The sequence below is a fragment of the Neltuma alba genome, unplaced genomic scaffold (genome assembly GCF_004799145.2).
Source record: "Neltuma alba isolate B1F8T4 unplaced genomic scaffold, ASM479914v2 tig00011988_pilon, whole genome shotgun sequence".
Classification (NCBI taxonomy): Eukaryota; Viridiplantae; Streptophyta; class Magnoliopsida; order Fabales; family Fabaceae; genus Neltuma; species Neltuma alba.
The window spans coordinates 756,837-773,415 of record NW_021636561.1 but is presented as its reverse complement, the minus strand read 5'-3'; the positions used below and the strand labels follow the sequence as shown (position 1 = coordinate 773,415).

The 16,579-nt window shown below is 34.1% G+C and overlaps 1 protein-coding gene and 1 pseudogene across 1 annotated transcript; one reads left to right on the top strand and one right to left on the bottom strand.

The window, feature by feature from the left end:
• Positions 1 to 3,922: 3,922 nt before the first annotated feature.
• Positions 3,923 to 7,273, bottom strand: LOC114720486 (uncharacterized; annotated as a pseudogene).
• A 6,492-nt stretch (positions 7,274 to 13,765) lies between these two features.
• LOC114720485 (uncharacterized) lies at positions 13,766 to 16,086 on the top strand. The gene has a single exon (XM_028906131.1). The coding sequence runs from the start codon at positions 14,194 to 14,196 to the stop codon at positions 15,763 to 15,765; it is 1,572 nt and encodes a 523-aa protein (XP_028761964.1). The 5' UTR covers positions 13,766 to 14,193; the 3' UTR covers positions 15,766 to 16,086.
• The last annotated feature ends 493 nt before the right edge of the window (positions 16,087 to 16,579 follow it).

Genomic DNA, 16,579 nt, shown 5'->3' with positions numbered 1-16,579 from the left:
AATTGTCATATGAGACGCCTTGTATTTTCCTTCCTTTGTTTATTTAAATCTCATGTGAGGTCACTTTAAAGAGTGGGATTCATTCAAAGAGCATTTTTTCGTCAGAAAAAAAGAATAGATGGAGACCCTTTTTAAACTCATAATATCAGAGAAGCTAGGGCCTTAAAAATCTGTATTTAGGAAGAATCAAAGCTATCGCTTCTACCTTCTATATATGTACATGTTACTGAAACTTTTTAAAATTACAGTTGTAAACTTCAAATACTTCCATATCATCAAGAAGATTATTAAGTTATGATTTTGATAATAATTTTACAAAACAAAACTCAGAACTTTGATTTCAAAGAAGGAAATTTAAGTCTTTTTACTTGTTAATTCCCTTGTCATTTTCAAGAGTTCAATACTTTTGCAGATCCCAAAGTTTCATAGCGGCTGGCTTCAGTTGTTGGAGGTGGGGTATGTTAATCCTTTCAAAATGTTTTAGGTTCAATCAAGTCACTTGGCCTAATTAGGAAATAGAAAAGAAATCTATACAGTGGGACCTTAAATGCACAGGGGATATGTGGTACGGCATGTACTTTCTTAATATTAATGTACTTGTCTCTTACGTTTGTTTTTCTGATTAAAAAAAGAGAGTAATGTGACTGTTAAATGTTAATGGCGGAACCCACTTGCTGTGATTAAATTTTGAATAGTAATACAGGGGAAAAAAAAAGAAACAAAGGTAAAAGTTTTGCAAATCATGGCTTTCTTCATTATGGAGACTGGTCTTAAAGTACTGAGCCCTTTGTAAATTTGTTGCGAACCAAACAAGCCATAGCTGAGCTTAACGGTCCTGATGGAGACAATGATCCTGATGACTCAGTTATATATAATGCCACCAGCCCACCAGAGGGGGAAAAAGGCCAAAAAAGAAAGAAAGAAAGAAAGAAAGAGAGAGAAAGAAGAATAGTAAAAGCAACTTGAAGAACATAAAGCTTAAAAAAAAAAAGTTCTTATTGTTAATCAATCTGCAGTCTTTTTTAAATCCATGAAATACTGGAAATACGACCTAGTAAGTTAGCTGAGTAGATATTTTTTTGCCATCATAGTTAGAGTAGAATTTGAACCAAGATCCAACTTCATTTAATATGACCATATTTTTTATATTTTTAATATTACTATAAATAAGATCATTTCAAACTTGGCCGCACTCTAGACGTAAAATTATATTCAGTTGGTGTGTATAAAGATTAACTTAATGCATAAATATAACATTTAAAATGCTTTTTATTGATGTGTATGGAGAGGGTCTCGACTCTCGTGGTTCAACATTAAAACCCTTTTAAAAAATTTATGGTATGAAAGGATTAATTACTATTATCACTGTTATCGGCAATAGATACCTGAGCTTAATGAAAAAAAAAAACTCCATATAAACAAATATAGGAGCGTAATAATATATAGAAAAAAGAATGAGATCAAAGTTTGATGGGATTCACATGTCAAGCCAGAGCTGTGTATTTCTTTTTCTTTCTCTCTTACCTATACTAGAGGTTCATTGAAGAAACTGAATCCGTTTCTTTGTTCCTTTTGTCCCAAGGAAACAAATTTTTAGTACTTGATATATAAGATTCTTTAATAAAATATAACATCTGAATTTTGTATCCTACATGTAAAATGATGAAATAACATAAATCCAGTAGAGGCCGTTATTGAAAAAAGAGTAAGATTTTGTGTCTATAAGGAGTTTTATCTCAACTTATATGAAAATGTTTATAAGCAGATCGAAAAGAGTCAGAGATCGTGGAATATTACTCTTATCCTACCATATTTTTGTACTTAAGCTAGACCTAGGTAACAAAGAAGAAAGTTACACAATCTGTTTCTCTTCCTTTTTTTAATTCATTTGAGCGTATTTTGATCTTTAGCTTCCCTAACTTCTCAATTTCTTGTGATTTTGTTAAGTGTAAGCTTCACAATAAGCACCTAAATTGTTCTTTAACTGTTTCTCAATCATGATTATTACTGTGCTTTATTGATAGTTTACAATTATATTTGAATCTTCTTCATTACCTTTTAAATCATTTTTTTCAAAACGAAAAAAAAAGAAGATAACGGCAAGTTGTCATAGTAGGAGTGCCACTCATCACATGTGGACGAGATTTCAACTCAAGCTTGACGTGCGTGTGTTTAAATTGTGTTAAATAAAAAAATCATTTAAAAAAAATAGTGTGTTGGGTCTTACATTAACATACCTATTCAAATGAAACTTACTAAATAGATTGTATATACAATTATATCTTTTTCCTAGGGACAACAAATGATAAAAAGAGCAGAAAGAATACAAAGACCCCAATTTAGATTTTTTTTTGGTTGGGTTTTTTTTTTTCCTTTTTGGGGTGGGGGTGGGGGTTGGGGGACCAATGTTATGTATAAAAATAAAACTGAGAGGTCACTATATATTCTTTACAAAGGAAAGACAAAAGTTGAAGCTACAAAGAGAATGTCACCAAAACATAAGGTAAAGTGGGATGCTTCATTGCTCTCTCTCCCTCTTTCTGGTTTTTAAAAATGGACAACATGGCATCATAATCATTCCTAAACTATCTCATCAGAATATATTCCTATCTGCTTTCTTCACCCCCCCCCCCCCCCAGGAGCTCCCTGTGTTATTAATCCACAGGGAGGTTTCTAAGAGGGTCATGTAATGTAAATCTTTGTCCAGAAAATGTTGACTGTAACATAATCAGACATATGCCCATATCATGACATTGCTTTGCTGTTCAGCTTGGACATGCTTAAGAAACTTTGATTAGTGAATTTCTACATGGTTGGTTTATATACTGTCTCCCTACTCTTCCATGTCTTTATTGTGTCTTTTATAGTCTCTAATCTGATAGGCGAAATAATGGGTGACTTGGGGAAGTTAACTACAATTGTGATTTTTTTTTTTTAAAGAAGCATAAGAAATTTAGTGCATCTTATTTGACTTTTATAATTCTGAAGATGCTTAGTATTATTTTTGGTCCTAATTATAAGATTTTATTTGTAAATTATAAATGAGGTCTTATAATTAGAACCGGATGTAGCAATTTTTTATTTGGTTTAAAATTCAAATATACCCCCATCCCGAGGAATGCGAATTAGGCATGATACGTAACTTTTTGATACTTTCCAATCGAGAAATGGCAGATTCTCGAAGAAGTCCTACGTTTTCGTATTTCTACATCCGTTACTATTGTGACCCAATTGAGTAAGAAAGATACATGACAAATGAGACAATCTTTTAACCAACGGTGCTAAATTTAACAGAAAGATTAGTTCCTTATAACATCACAATGACTCAAAATCTCTGTTGAGAAATATACTTATATTTAACAACGGTTGAATAGGACTAGGAAAAAAAAATCGTGACCAAATTGCAAGAGGCCAGCTGCTTGATCCATCCAACAGACAAAATACTAAATCTAGGAGAACGAATCGTGGGCTTCGTAGAACAGCCCGAACGGAATAGAACTCATATACCAGTATAAAGTCGATTATTCGTACAAATCCGAAAGCTTTTGGAATATTCGTGGGAAGTGACCATACACCACATATCTCGAGAGCAGTACAAGGTAGCAGATGCTTTAGCGAAGGAAGGGCTTGCACGTTCATCAGTACTGGACTCTTGCCCGGTGAGGTTGCAGGATTTGCTTTTCAAAGAGTGCATGGGATTTTGATTCCCCAGAGTTTTAAATTTAATTGTTGGGCCTAGCCCTCTCTTGCATCAAAAAAATATAAAGTTGATTATTTTTTCTGCAACTTTTTTTAATTATTTTTTCTTCTCAAATATTTACATTTCAACAAGGGGTTCAAACCCCACCTTCCATCCAGTGCAATGGATCAGGGTTGTTCTAGTTGAATTAACCAAAACAGAAATAACACCAGCAAACCAAAAAAAAGAAAAGTGAATCTGAAATGGCGACAACTTTATTTTATTTTTCTCAGCAAGTATGATGACTGGGAGGAATCAGAGGAATAAATAATCAATCAGATAAAGATAAGTTTGGAGCCATCCAATCTAAGGTATGTACAGGTACATCAGAGCTGAGAAATGAAGAGTATCGCATTTCAAAAATGGCACATACATAAACCACGGATTCATAACAAACAACCTACACATGCTCCGGTTGTGAATCCAGTGTGGGTCCTGCTGGTGCGATCGCAAATTGCAGACCCCTCCGCTGTCCAGATTGCAATACAAAAGCAACTTGGGTGCTGCCAGTGCTGCCGCCTCCTGCTTCGCAAAAACATGAAATGTTAACAATTGAGAGAACCATAAGATTAACATTTGCCAAGAAATAGCATCATCACTGAGAATAGGTCAGATGTGAAACTGAGACTCACTTGTCTTTGTCGCCGACGTTGCAAAATACTGATTGCCCAAGCCATGATGTAGCAAGGTAAAAGAAATCCAGCTGCTCTAAGCAAGAAAAGCTGCAGGAATTGGTGAGCTAGTTAGATTGATTGGACCGGCCATGCTACTTGGAATCTGTTCGGCTGCAGCATTATTGAAACTATAAGCCAGAAGAAACTCAAATGACTACGGAGAAAAAAGTAGATGGATCATCATCAGCATCAGAATCTGTAACTGAAAGTGCATGCCGCAAAAGTAATAGAGCCATCAGCTGCACCAAACGGAATAGATTATGCTTAGAACCACATTCAACAGCCAGCATGCTGACATAAAAAAATGTGCATAATTAATACCAAGTGACCAAATAAGTGGTGCAAACGGTCATATCTTCGCCCAAAGCTCAATGCAATTACTAACAAAAACCCCCAATAAATATAAAATGCTAACGTTCATAAATGTTGTCTGTCAACATGCATACATAACTGATTATTTAGAAAAGAATTCAAGTTTAATAACTTACAATTAGAGCAGCAGAGCGACAAAAAGCTGCTCCACTAGCATTAGAAGCAGCATACTCATCATATTCAGCTTCCAAGAATTGGCGTTCTGCCTCAGCAATTGCCAACAGTCGAGGATCACGCAAGTCCAAAGGTGTCCCAGAGATTGTCCAGCCCCCACTGTTAAAACAGCCAAATATCAACTATTTCACAAGAGTTCCAAGCAAACATCTTTACGTCATACCAGTCTATATAACTTGCAAAAGAGAATAATCGACACATAAAATTAAATAATCAATCAAATGCTACACATTTAATGTAGAAACTTCAACTTACCCTATGTCAATGGTAGTTTCATCAGGCTGGGGACGAGGTGGTGGGGCAGTATAACCCGGTTGATACGGCTGACAATTGCAAACAGATTAAAAAATATATATATATCAAAGCTAAGCAGGACTTCAAATAATTGCAAAATTTTGTCCAAGCAAAAAGGCACATCCAGTTGGGCTATAAACAAAAAAAGGAGCATTAAAATCAAATCAGAGGATCCCTAGTTAACTAGAAAGCCATTCCATAATCCAAAAGGTGAAAAGGATAAGGAAGCTGGAACATCTCATCTTGATCACTTTGGTTTCCCATTCCCCTTGTTTTATTTTCCTTCTAGGACATTTCATCGGATGTTCAATAAAGTTTTACAAATAAGCACAAATACCATACTCTACCATCATCACAACATTCCATGAATGACATGATTTTGAAATTTAAAGAACAAAATGTTAAAAGCAAACATACCTGATGACATATCTCACAAATTATATCTCCCTTTTCATTGCACCAATGTTGAACGCACTTTCTGTGAGCAAACTGTATGAGAAATTCCAATAATTACTCACTTCATTTCAACTAAAAAGAAACTAAAAAAATTCAACCAGTTTACTAACAGCATAGAAACAATAATGAATACGAAATAGAGATGTACAAACTGAACGCCAATACTACTTGCTACTTCACACTAGCGTTTCTCACACTTCCTTCATATAGATTTTTTTTTTTAAAAAAAAACGATGGTCCATTCTTGTTTTGCATTCTCAGCATCAAAATGGAGATTGGTATTAATCATTATAATGCACATACCATCTCGTTCAATTTCAACACAGGGAACGATTCATTAAGCTTGACAGAATATTTTTTCCCCCGCAAAACATTATAATGAAACCTGTTCTAAATGCCAAATTATATGTCTTAAGTCGGTGATAATGCAAAGGGAAGAGCTAGCCCGGTAGAATGTTTCACAACATGATCATGACGGCATGTAAAACACCAAAAGCATACTAACAAACTTATAAACCTTCTATCAGAGCAAATAGTGTAGTGGAGAAATAATTATAATCAGTAATGATTCTGAGAGGCTAAATGGCAGAAATTAAATAAAAATTAGACCGCCTTGGTTTGTACTTTTAAAGAGCATCCCCTGTTTACTTTCTCGGGAGAAAAATTTAACAGAAATGAGGCATAAGGGTTTAGTCTTTCCCATGAATTTCGAAAGTCAGCCTCCCTCTTACATTAATCGATCGTTTCCGGCAAAACTCCGATACAAAATCAGACATAATTTCACTCGGGAAAAAAAAAAAAAAAGCAGACATCAATATCGGTAAATTGATTGTCTTTGAAATCACACTATTCAAAGACATACCTGATAACGAGAGTGAAACTCGCACAATACACCAGAAATTCAACGAATATAGAGAAAAGGAGGGGCAGATATACCTTTAGGCTGCCGCTACATGCACAAGGAGTGTCCAAATTCTTAACGCTATCCTCCTCTTGACAAATGCGACACTCAGCTATCTGGATCAGCGGCTTGTCCTCATTACAATCCTCATCATGTTCAGACCTTGCATCATCATCAACCGCTGGGGAAGAACCAGAAGGTCCAGCCGCATCTACAGGCGGAGCCGGCTCAGACGGGACCTCAGCCGGATGCGAGACCGGGTCAGCGGCGGGGGCCGCACAAGACGGTCAACATACAAAACCAGATGATCGCTCATTGATGCTTAATGTAAAGGAAGAAGAATCAAAGTTAAAAATACAGAATCCTAATTAACCCTAACGCAACAAAATCAAAACCCAAACAATATCCCAAATGGAAACCCCTGAAATGATCAGGGGGACAAAGGATCGTAAAATTCCCGGGAAAATTGAGGGAATCCGATAGGAGATCTCACCGGAAAAATGGTTATTATAGACACAAATGCGCGCAGCTAGCGAGGCTTCGATCGCACAAAAAGGGGAAAGACTCGAAGACAATCGCTGTATGCCTCACCGATTTCCTCGCCGATAATTTTTATTTTAATTTTTCTTTGGTTCTCTTGCCCTAAAACCGATGAGAGAATAAGACAGAAATATTAGGCTGTCCTTATGACGATGCGCGGCATCGGCTTCGTGGAATTAGAAGGCCGATAAAGGACATTTTGGTCATTCCACACGTGATTGACGCGTGGGCGACCCATTCTTCTGATCGGGTCGGGCCCACATATCCGGACAAATTTCTCGGAAGATAATAGACGTTCAGACAACGGCCAGCAAGTCAAGCAACCCTTGTGGATGGATTATTTATTTTTTTACATGATTGATTGCACTATTGTTTTTATGAAAATATTATATTGACTTTGAATTAAATGAGGAGGATATTCTGTTAGTTACCGGTTTTTTTTTTCAAGAGAGGTAGGTTCTCGGTACTGCGCCGGGGAAGGAAGATGGATTGACCTACCATTGAATTAGGATTGCGGAGAAATTATACTATATTATATAAGCATACTTCTTCTATTTTATAAATATGATTTGATCTATTTTTTCTTTTATTTAACATTTTTTGAATGAATTATTTACTATTTTCTCATACTCTTTACATTAATTTCACAATTTTTCTCATCCTCTTTCTTTCATATTTAATACCCCTCCTTAAAAGGATTTTTTTGTTTTTGATACAAGCTCCTTAAAAGGATTCATTTTGTAGGAAAATGATACTATTTCCCGTAAGAATAAAACGTAACCAATTTAATCAGTTTTTTTAATCCTATATAATCAATCAGACTTTATATTTAAGACCTGAGGAAGATTTGTTTTTTGCTGGTGATTATGTAAGAGTTATTTAATTAATTTAAATAAATTAAAAAAATTAAACAATAAACTATTTAACTGTGATTTGACTTTCCTAAACTATCTCTAGATATAAAATCAGATTATATATGAGTTTATAAATTTGATAAATTAGTTTAGGTGAAATCATAAATATAAAAAAAAGGTAGATTAAAATTTTATACTCAAGATCAAAATTAACTTCTGAAGTAACTTCTACATTTAGTATTTGATGAGTAGTGCATTTAATTAACATTTTAAATAAAGGACAAAAGAGTATGTTTGGGATGATAAAAAAGGGAGAATTATAATGAACCCAAGGAAGAAAAATAATTACAAAATAAGTTTCAAAAGTTATTATTTTCTAATATGAAACTTGTCATTACAAACTATTTAGGTTATTATTAGGACTTTTTAGTAATTATTTTTTTTTCAACAGTTGTTTTTTTTTTTGCCTGATTTTTTAGCAATTGATTGTAATTCTCCCATAAAAAAATGAGGAGGGGGATGTGCAAAGTCGTAAATAGATTGTGAGTTCACATTGGGGACTAACTAATAATAATAAATTCAAATTAAAGGGGGTCATTAGGACGCCTCTAGACTATTCCTGGAAGTAGTATGCCTCAAGCTTTCTGATGTTATGTTTGGAAGCACGTGAGTGGAATTAGCAAGTTGTTTCCCCACTTGTTTTTATTCAAGTGGGTGGCTACAAATTTAGGGACCGAGTCTTGTTTGGAAAGATGGCGGAGTTATCAACCAAACATTGGCAAGGGTAAAGGAAATATCCCAACCACCCGTGCTTTTTTCAAAAAAAATATTAGCTTTGACCCTAATTATAAAATCTTATTTATTATAAATAAAATTTTATAATTAGGACTGAAAGTAGTACTCTTCCGGTCTTTAATATAGGACCCAATTCTTATGTTGGTTTTGGTCCTAAATATAAGACCCATTTCTCATATTTATCAATTTTCTCTAAATTACCCTATGGATACTCTCTATAATCTAAGAAATGATTATGGTATTTAGGAAAAATGTGTCATTTTTCTTATAATTAACTAACTTACCTAATTAATATAATCAAATTAGTTAAATGGGTCTTATATTAAGGACCGGAGGAGTATTAATTTGCTTGGATTATTCCTCCTCCCCACCAAGATTACGCATGTGGGATGAAGACTCATAAGTAGCAGCTATATATAGAAATTTTAAAATAACATTTTTAAATGGCTTAATTTAGATAAAACTTACGAGGATCATTTTGAAATTAGTTTCTTTTCCTTTTTGTGAAAATATTTAATTGTCCTAATAAAATTAGTTGTTATTATAACTAATTAGCTATTAGTTGAAATAGTAAGTAGTATCAGTAAAAATCCAAAAATCAATTTTTTTTAGAATTTTTGAGCTCAGGACTATCCAATGTGGTTTAAAATGGTTTCAAATGAACTCTAAGTCGCCTAGTAGTAAGATATAATATTTTTCGTATCAAATGGATGAAAAAAAATACAAATTTAAATCCGAAAAGTGTACTTATTAGGTTGTGTTTAATCCTAATATTTCAACGAGATTAACTCCGATAGAAAATACATGTGGTGGAGCGAGGTTCTTTGACTGAGCTGCAAGGAATCTACTCTGGTAAACCAAAACTTCTGAAGATACTTTACAGATAACGTTGTAGTACGATTTCCTTTAATTTGTACGCACTCGAGTTAAAAAGGAAAAGCCTAAACCTCTGCCCAAATTAAATAAATAAACAAGTGACCTGGACAAATCTTTTTTTTTTTTGTTTTTTTTTAAAAACATGATCTGCACATCTCTTTACCTCACAAACAATCAATACTGATGTTTCAATCATGTGAAGCGGTAGTAAAGTGAAACTTTCGGTTTAACTCCCCCCCCCCCCAATTTTAGTGGTGTTTCATGGGCTAAATCGGGGCCCAATAAAATACTCAAGCTGGGCCGTCTCAAGTAATGGGCCAAGTTTGGCCAGTAATCAAATAACAAATAAATTATATTTAAAAAATAATGTTAGTATGAAAATAATTTTTTATGAAAGTCATAAATTTAATTATTACATAAGATATATCAAGGAAAGTAATTCTATTGAATTAATCAATGTTAGGTCTATTTATTTTTATTTTTTTGCGAAAAAAAGTAAAACACAAACAGATTACTATACATAAAGAGATAATAAAAAGTTGGATTAGTATATAGTTTGATTGAATTTCGTTTTTATCCATGTAGTTTCAAATAGTTGGTTTTGGCCAAAATCTCTTGAACTTAATGGCATACCATGCCTCCCACTTTGTGGAGGTCCAACGTTCAATTCTGGGTGAGTGATGACTTGACATGTCTGTTGGGGAGCCCTTCCTTGGGGGAAGGTAATGTGTGTGTGCCATTAAAAAAGTTAGTTTTTACTCTTATAGTTTCATGATTTTTTTTTGTCTAGGTTTAATAAGTGATCTTTTACTTTTAACGATTTTTGATTTTATTCCCCGTACTTAAACTCAGACCAATTCGTTATAAAACTATAAAGTTCAAAGCCAATAATTTAAAACTATAAGGACCAAAATCAAAATAAGATGAAACTGTAAGGACCAACAACAATATTAATCCTAAAACATAATTTGAAAAATAAAAAAGATTTCTGGGGGCAAATTCACTTTGTTTGGATGTGGGGCTGAAGTTTAACGAGTATTGATCAGACTTGCTAACCAAAATTAGGCTGATTAGTGAAAGTGAATGAAGCCTCAAGGTCAGTGGTACCTAATGCCAGTGTTTGAGCTAAAAAAGAGAATCTGAGTCGCACATGTTGACAAACACGTCTCTACATCAATGGGTTGACTTAATCCAACTCATATTATGCACTAAACCTAGTCATGATTTGAATTTGAATATTTATTATGTATAAATTATGTTTAATTTTTTAATTAAAGAAGTTTAACAAAAATATCAACTGATATTTTATGGTCTATTTCCTACACTTTTAGGTCTGGTATCTACCAAATGTTTGGCATCTCATAATTGTGTTTTTATTGAGAGGAAGAGATGATGTTTTATGCTTACTAGTTGAGAAGCAAGCCTTTGGGGCATAACATCATGTCTCATCCTTTTTGGACCAATTAGTGATAATTTCTTTCACAAGTGTTTGTCTAAATTTAATTTTCTTTCAGACTAAATATAATGATCTCTTTAAAAATTAAAATTTACCAACCATTCATTTTTATACCTAATTTTTTCCGGTGTTGGGTACCTTACGTCTCACTCCCTGCACAACAAGACTATTTTTTATGAGCAATTATTTAGTCTAAAAGAAAACCAGATTAAACATAATTATTTAGTGATTAATATAATGATGAGCAATTAGAATACCATGGGCCAAACAAGGGAGATAATTTCTAGGAGGGAACCTTTGTTCTTTTCTTATTGACTAGAATCTGGCATTTAGGGTTTAGTTACAGACAGTAGAAACTTTTTTCAGGTTATAAGATTTGCAATTCAATATCAAATTTCATTTTCTTTTTTTTGTTTGTTCTTTTTTTCAAAATGTGATATCCAATGTACATCAATATGTCCATATATTTAGAAAAAAAGAAGGCAATATGATTGGAGAGGAACGAAATTGAAGAATCTGATTCATTGAAAATGGATATCTTCACAATAGAGAAAGGTCATTAAAAAGACTTTGATATTGATGATGAGCTTCAACCACCAAAGAGATTGGCCACATGTTAATTATTAATTGATTAGATCTGTTAATAATATATTTGAATCCAATTTGGTTGTCTCTTCCAAATATTTTAATCTGGGTATTAAAGCCATTGTAAGGGAATCTGTAATATAATTAACCCTTAAAAGAAACACAGAAGGAAGCATCAAGATGGTGGCTCTATGGAGTAAGTAGAAGATACAAACAAAACATAGTATCATAACCAGCCATAATCTTCCAACAAAAAGAATAATGCTAGATTCATTAATTTCTCATTAGAGTTAACACTTTTGGATATGGAACGGGGAAAGAAAGATCAAGGTTTTGAGATAAATATGAAACAAAACATGAAATATAACTTTTGGTTCTTAATATAAGAGCTCGTTTAACTTTTATTTTGATCTTAAATATAAGATTTCAACACACTTTATCTTTTATATTTATCTATTTTTTTTAAGGTAGTCCTTGTAGTAATAATAGTCATAATAAATATACTTAATTAGCAAATATATATATTTTAAAAAAAATCTATTTATTACAAATAACTAACATATCTAATTTTTTTTTCAATTTATTTAAATTAGTCAACTAGCTCTTATATTAAGGCTATGAGATTATAAAATTATATACAGCTCCCATGAATTTTATGTTACATATAGTCCTTGAGTTTTGAAACTTTGTAATTAATGCCCTAACACGCTCACATTTATACATGTAACTGCGTTACTAGTAGTTTTGTTTATTATATTTATCTTCACGCGCACACATATAAATATATATATATATATATAAAAGTTTAGGAGCCTTATATGCATATAATTCAAAACTTGATGGAGTTATACACATTAAAATATAGTTGTAGGGGATATATAAATGATAGCTATGATTTACCAAAGTTTAAGTATGTTCATTATTAATTTATTGAGAAAATTATTTGTACATAGTTTAGAGTTCAAGAAAATTTTGTGTAATTTAACCATATAAATATACTACTATCTTCGGCTTAAAATATAAGCTAAATTTTATCTCTTTACGTTTATCAAGAAATTAGTTAAAATTAGTTTAAAATAATAAATATATAAGGTATGTATTTTTTTTCCAATATGCTCTTATTAATAAAGATAATAAGTAAAAGATGCAATAAATGAATCAAAGAGAAAAAAAATATAGGATAAAATTAAAAAAAACTCATTAAATATTTAGACAAAAGTGAATGTTATTTTATATAAAAAAAACTCCTCTAACAAAGTTTAGCTTATATTTTAAACCGAAGGTAAAATAGAGATAGCCTTATGAGCCTTGCAATTGAGGTCAATGAAAATAATGGTAATTATTTACCTCCAGTTCTAATTATAATATTTTATTTATAATCTACAAATGAGAACTACAAACGAGGTCATATCATTAGGACTGGAGGTAGTATTTAAAATTTGTAAAATTTGAATATTTAGATAGGATTTTTTTTTCTTTTGTAATATTATTTATCTTGCCAAAAACAATCAAAAAGTTAACTAGCAAATATGCTCAAATCTTATAACGAACTTGATATGTTTATTAAAAAATGAAATCTAATTAAAAAGATTATTTGCGATGGGAATGGGAAAAAGAATAAATGCAAATAAATATGGCTGTGAATGAGAGTGGGGGCAAACGAAGGGGAGATCCAAACAATAACGGTTGGAGATTCTGACTTTTTTGTCGCAAAGGTGACCTTAAAAGCATTGCAATTTAAGGCATTGTTTGGATGTTTCAGTTTCTTGGTGCGCCATATCTGCTGCTTCCCCACACCTAGAGATCTCCTCAACAAACACCTCATCTCAGCCCTTTATTTTCTTACCTTTTGCTTCTCCACACACTACACGTGCCTCCTATTATCATTCTTTCTTCTCTTCTCTTAATTTTATCCTTTTTCTTTTATTTTATTAATTTCTTTCATGCATGGAATTCTCTTCCTAACTCCAACAACACAAACAAGCAATGTTATACAGCCTTTGCCTAGCTAGCTGCTTGCTCCGATTCTTCTTCTAAAGCCCCGTGGTCACCGTCAACAACCCATTTCTTCAAGTTCTGATTTTGTTTTCATGGCAGTATGGGGATTAAGGATTTAGGATCAATTTTTCAGCATTTTTTGTTTGGGTTTTTTTAGAGAGAGTACTTGGGGAAACGGAAATCAAGGGGTCTCCCTCCCTTTTTGGGGATTGGATCTTGTACTTATAGAACTGTCACATCTCTGATCGTCTCTGGTGAAAAAGCAAGAAACTTCATGATCTGTTTCTGTTTTTCTGAACTTTGATCTACAATTTTGTCCCTTGAGCTGCGCTGCTGTACCTTCATCCCTTTTCATTCACAACATCTGGGACATGAACATGTTGAAGATTCGAGGTAACTGGTAGACTCAATAGTTATCTGATATTGCTTTGTTTTCTGGGTATATATATTCTGGATCAGATAATTCAGATCAAGCTTTCATGGAGGAGAGGAAATTCGTGTGCAAGTATTGCAACAAGAAGTACCCGTGTGGGAAGTCTCTGGGTGGACACATCAGAACTCATATGACTAATGAACATTCATCACATCAATCCAAGGAAGTTAAGACCAATGCCGATGATAGTGTCGCCAAGTTCGATGGAGGAAGGAAGCGGAAGAGAGATTTTGGTTCTGAAGAAGCTTCTTCTGAAATCCCCATTTATGGTCTCAGAGAGAATCCCAAGAATACGACGAAGCTCCTACATCCCAACTCTGCTATACAAAAAGAAAGATTCTGCAAAGAATGTGGGAAAGGCTTTTTGTCTCTGAAAGCTCTCTGCGGCCACATGGCTTGTCACTCGGAGAAAGATAAAGGGACGAAGAACAAGTTTGAGAACAATTCTGGGTTTAGCGGGAAGCAGAAAATGGTGATGATGGATAGCCAATCGGACACAGAGACTTCTGCTCCGAGTTATCCTAGGAGATCCAGAAGAACGAGGTTCAAGACAGTGAATACTGATACAAATGGTCACGCTTCTTCTGTTCCTTTGACGAATGGTTCTTCCTCTGTGTCTGAGGTTGAGCAAGAACAAGAAGAGGTCGCTAAGTGTTTGATGTTATTGTCCAGAGACTCCGGCCATAGGGGTCGTTTTGCCTTGCCTACTGAGTCTTCGGACAACAATTCTGTGGTGGTAGAGGTAAAATCACCGTCTGTGGACACGAGAATCAAATTAAAAAATGGTAAGAAAAGCGTTATGTCTAATGGTGTTGAGATGGTGGAGGAGAAGAAGAAGGCGGTACTGTATAAGAGCATGAAAGTGAAGTCTGCTGAGATTGTTGATTCTGATAATTCAGATTCTGGGTATTTCAGAAATGGTCCCAAAAAGTTGGATTTGGATGTTCCGATTGATAAGCATCTCAGAAGTAGGGAATTCAAAACACCAAAAGTGGAAGACAGGTCTAGTTTTGAGTTTGATCGGAAACACGACTCTGAATATGGGAAGAAGATGCTGATCAAGAACAGAGAAAGAACCAGAAGCACAGAACCGAGAAGACTAATTTTGGAGGATTTGGACTATGATACAACAGATGGACTGTCAAGGGAAGAGTTCATCAATTGGAGAAAGAGGCCAAGCTATAGTTCCATTTTCCAAAACAATTCAATTGGTGTTTCTAGCAAAGAGACACCAAATGGTTTTCAGAATGAAGGAGCATGGAAACAAGAGAGCTTAAACAGTGAAAAAATTATCAGCGGCTCTTATGATTCAGCATATGATGACAGTGATGAAAGTAGCACAGACACTGATGCTTGTCCTGCTCCGATATCTCATAGCAGCAAAGTCATCAATGGAAAAAAGATCAGCAAGTCCAAGAAGAAATTGAAGCCAAAGAAAAGCAGGGAGCATAGATGCCCCATCTGCTACAAAATTTTCAAGTCAGGGCAGGCATTAGGAGGTCACAAAAGGTCTCATTTTGTTGGAGGTTCTGAAGAGAACACCCTCGTGATCAAACAAGATTCTCCTGTTGTTCCATGCCTGATTGATCTCAATCTTCCTGCTCCTGTTGATGAGTAGGAGAGATTAACATCTGGGCTTTGCTTCTTTTCAGCGCATCTGCTAGCTTGGTAGTTGAAAATACCTGAAAATCTGAGACTGTTCTTGTCATTATCCCATATGATGGAAGCCGTAAAAATGTACAGACAAATGGTTAAGACCTTTCTGGTTTGAAATCTCAAGGCTTTATCCATTATTTGGCAGATGCTAGCTGTTTCTTTCATGTTAATGGAAGATGACAAGTTCTTAGTTGAAAATTTTGTTTCTCCCCAGGGATTCAATTCCTTTTCTGCAATTCTTAATTCCACCGTTCTTTGGTTCAATTAAGGAAATTTGTCCTTTCATGTTTTCCAGTTCTTCAAGTCCCTGGCGAATGCCTTTTGTCAGTGGTTAAATGTTAGGCTTGAGCTTTCAGATCTCAAATGCTTTTTAGCAATCGTGGTGAGTCAGGTACACTTTTGAAGGCATGATGATTATGATAACCAAAAAGATTCTAGTTTCTCCACCCATGACTTTGCTTCAATTTTTGACTTTGAACTCACAGAAAGAGTGTCCCTTGTACTGAGGGAACCTGACCCAACCTTGCCGTCTACGTGTTTTTCACTAAGAAAATCGTGGGACCCATCTTCTTTAGAAAATTTTGGTGAAAGGGTTAACGGGAGGAGAGAGATATTTCAAATCTTGAACTCAATGGTCTCTCCTTATTAACTTGGCCCCCTGTATTTGTTAATTGAAAATAGAGTCGCATTTTACTTGCCATTAAAACTAGTGATAAGCCTTTGATCTGACGTTATTGCACCAGAAATTAGTGTGTTTCGCTGGTATTATCTTTTCG

What these genes read in the sequence shown, in the direction of transcription:
- LOC114720485 (XM_028906131.1), top strand. Translation starts at nt 14,194, where the DNA reads ATGGAGGAGAGGAAATTCGTGTGCAAGTATTGCAACAAGAAGTACCCG.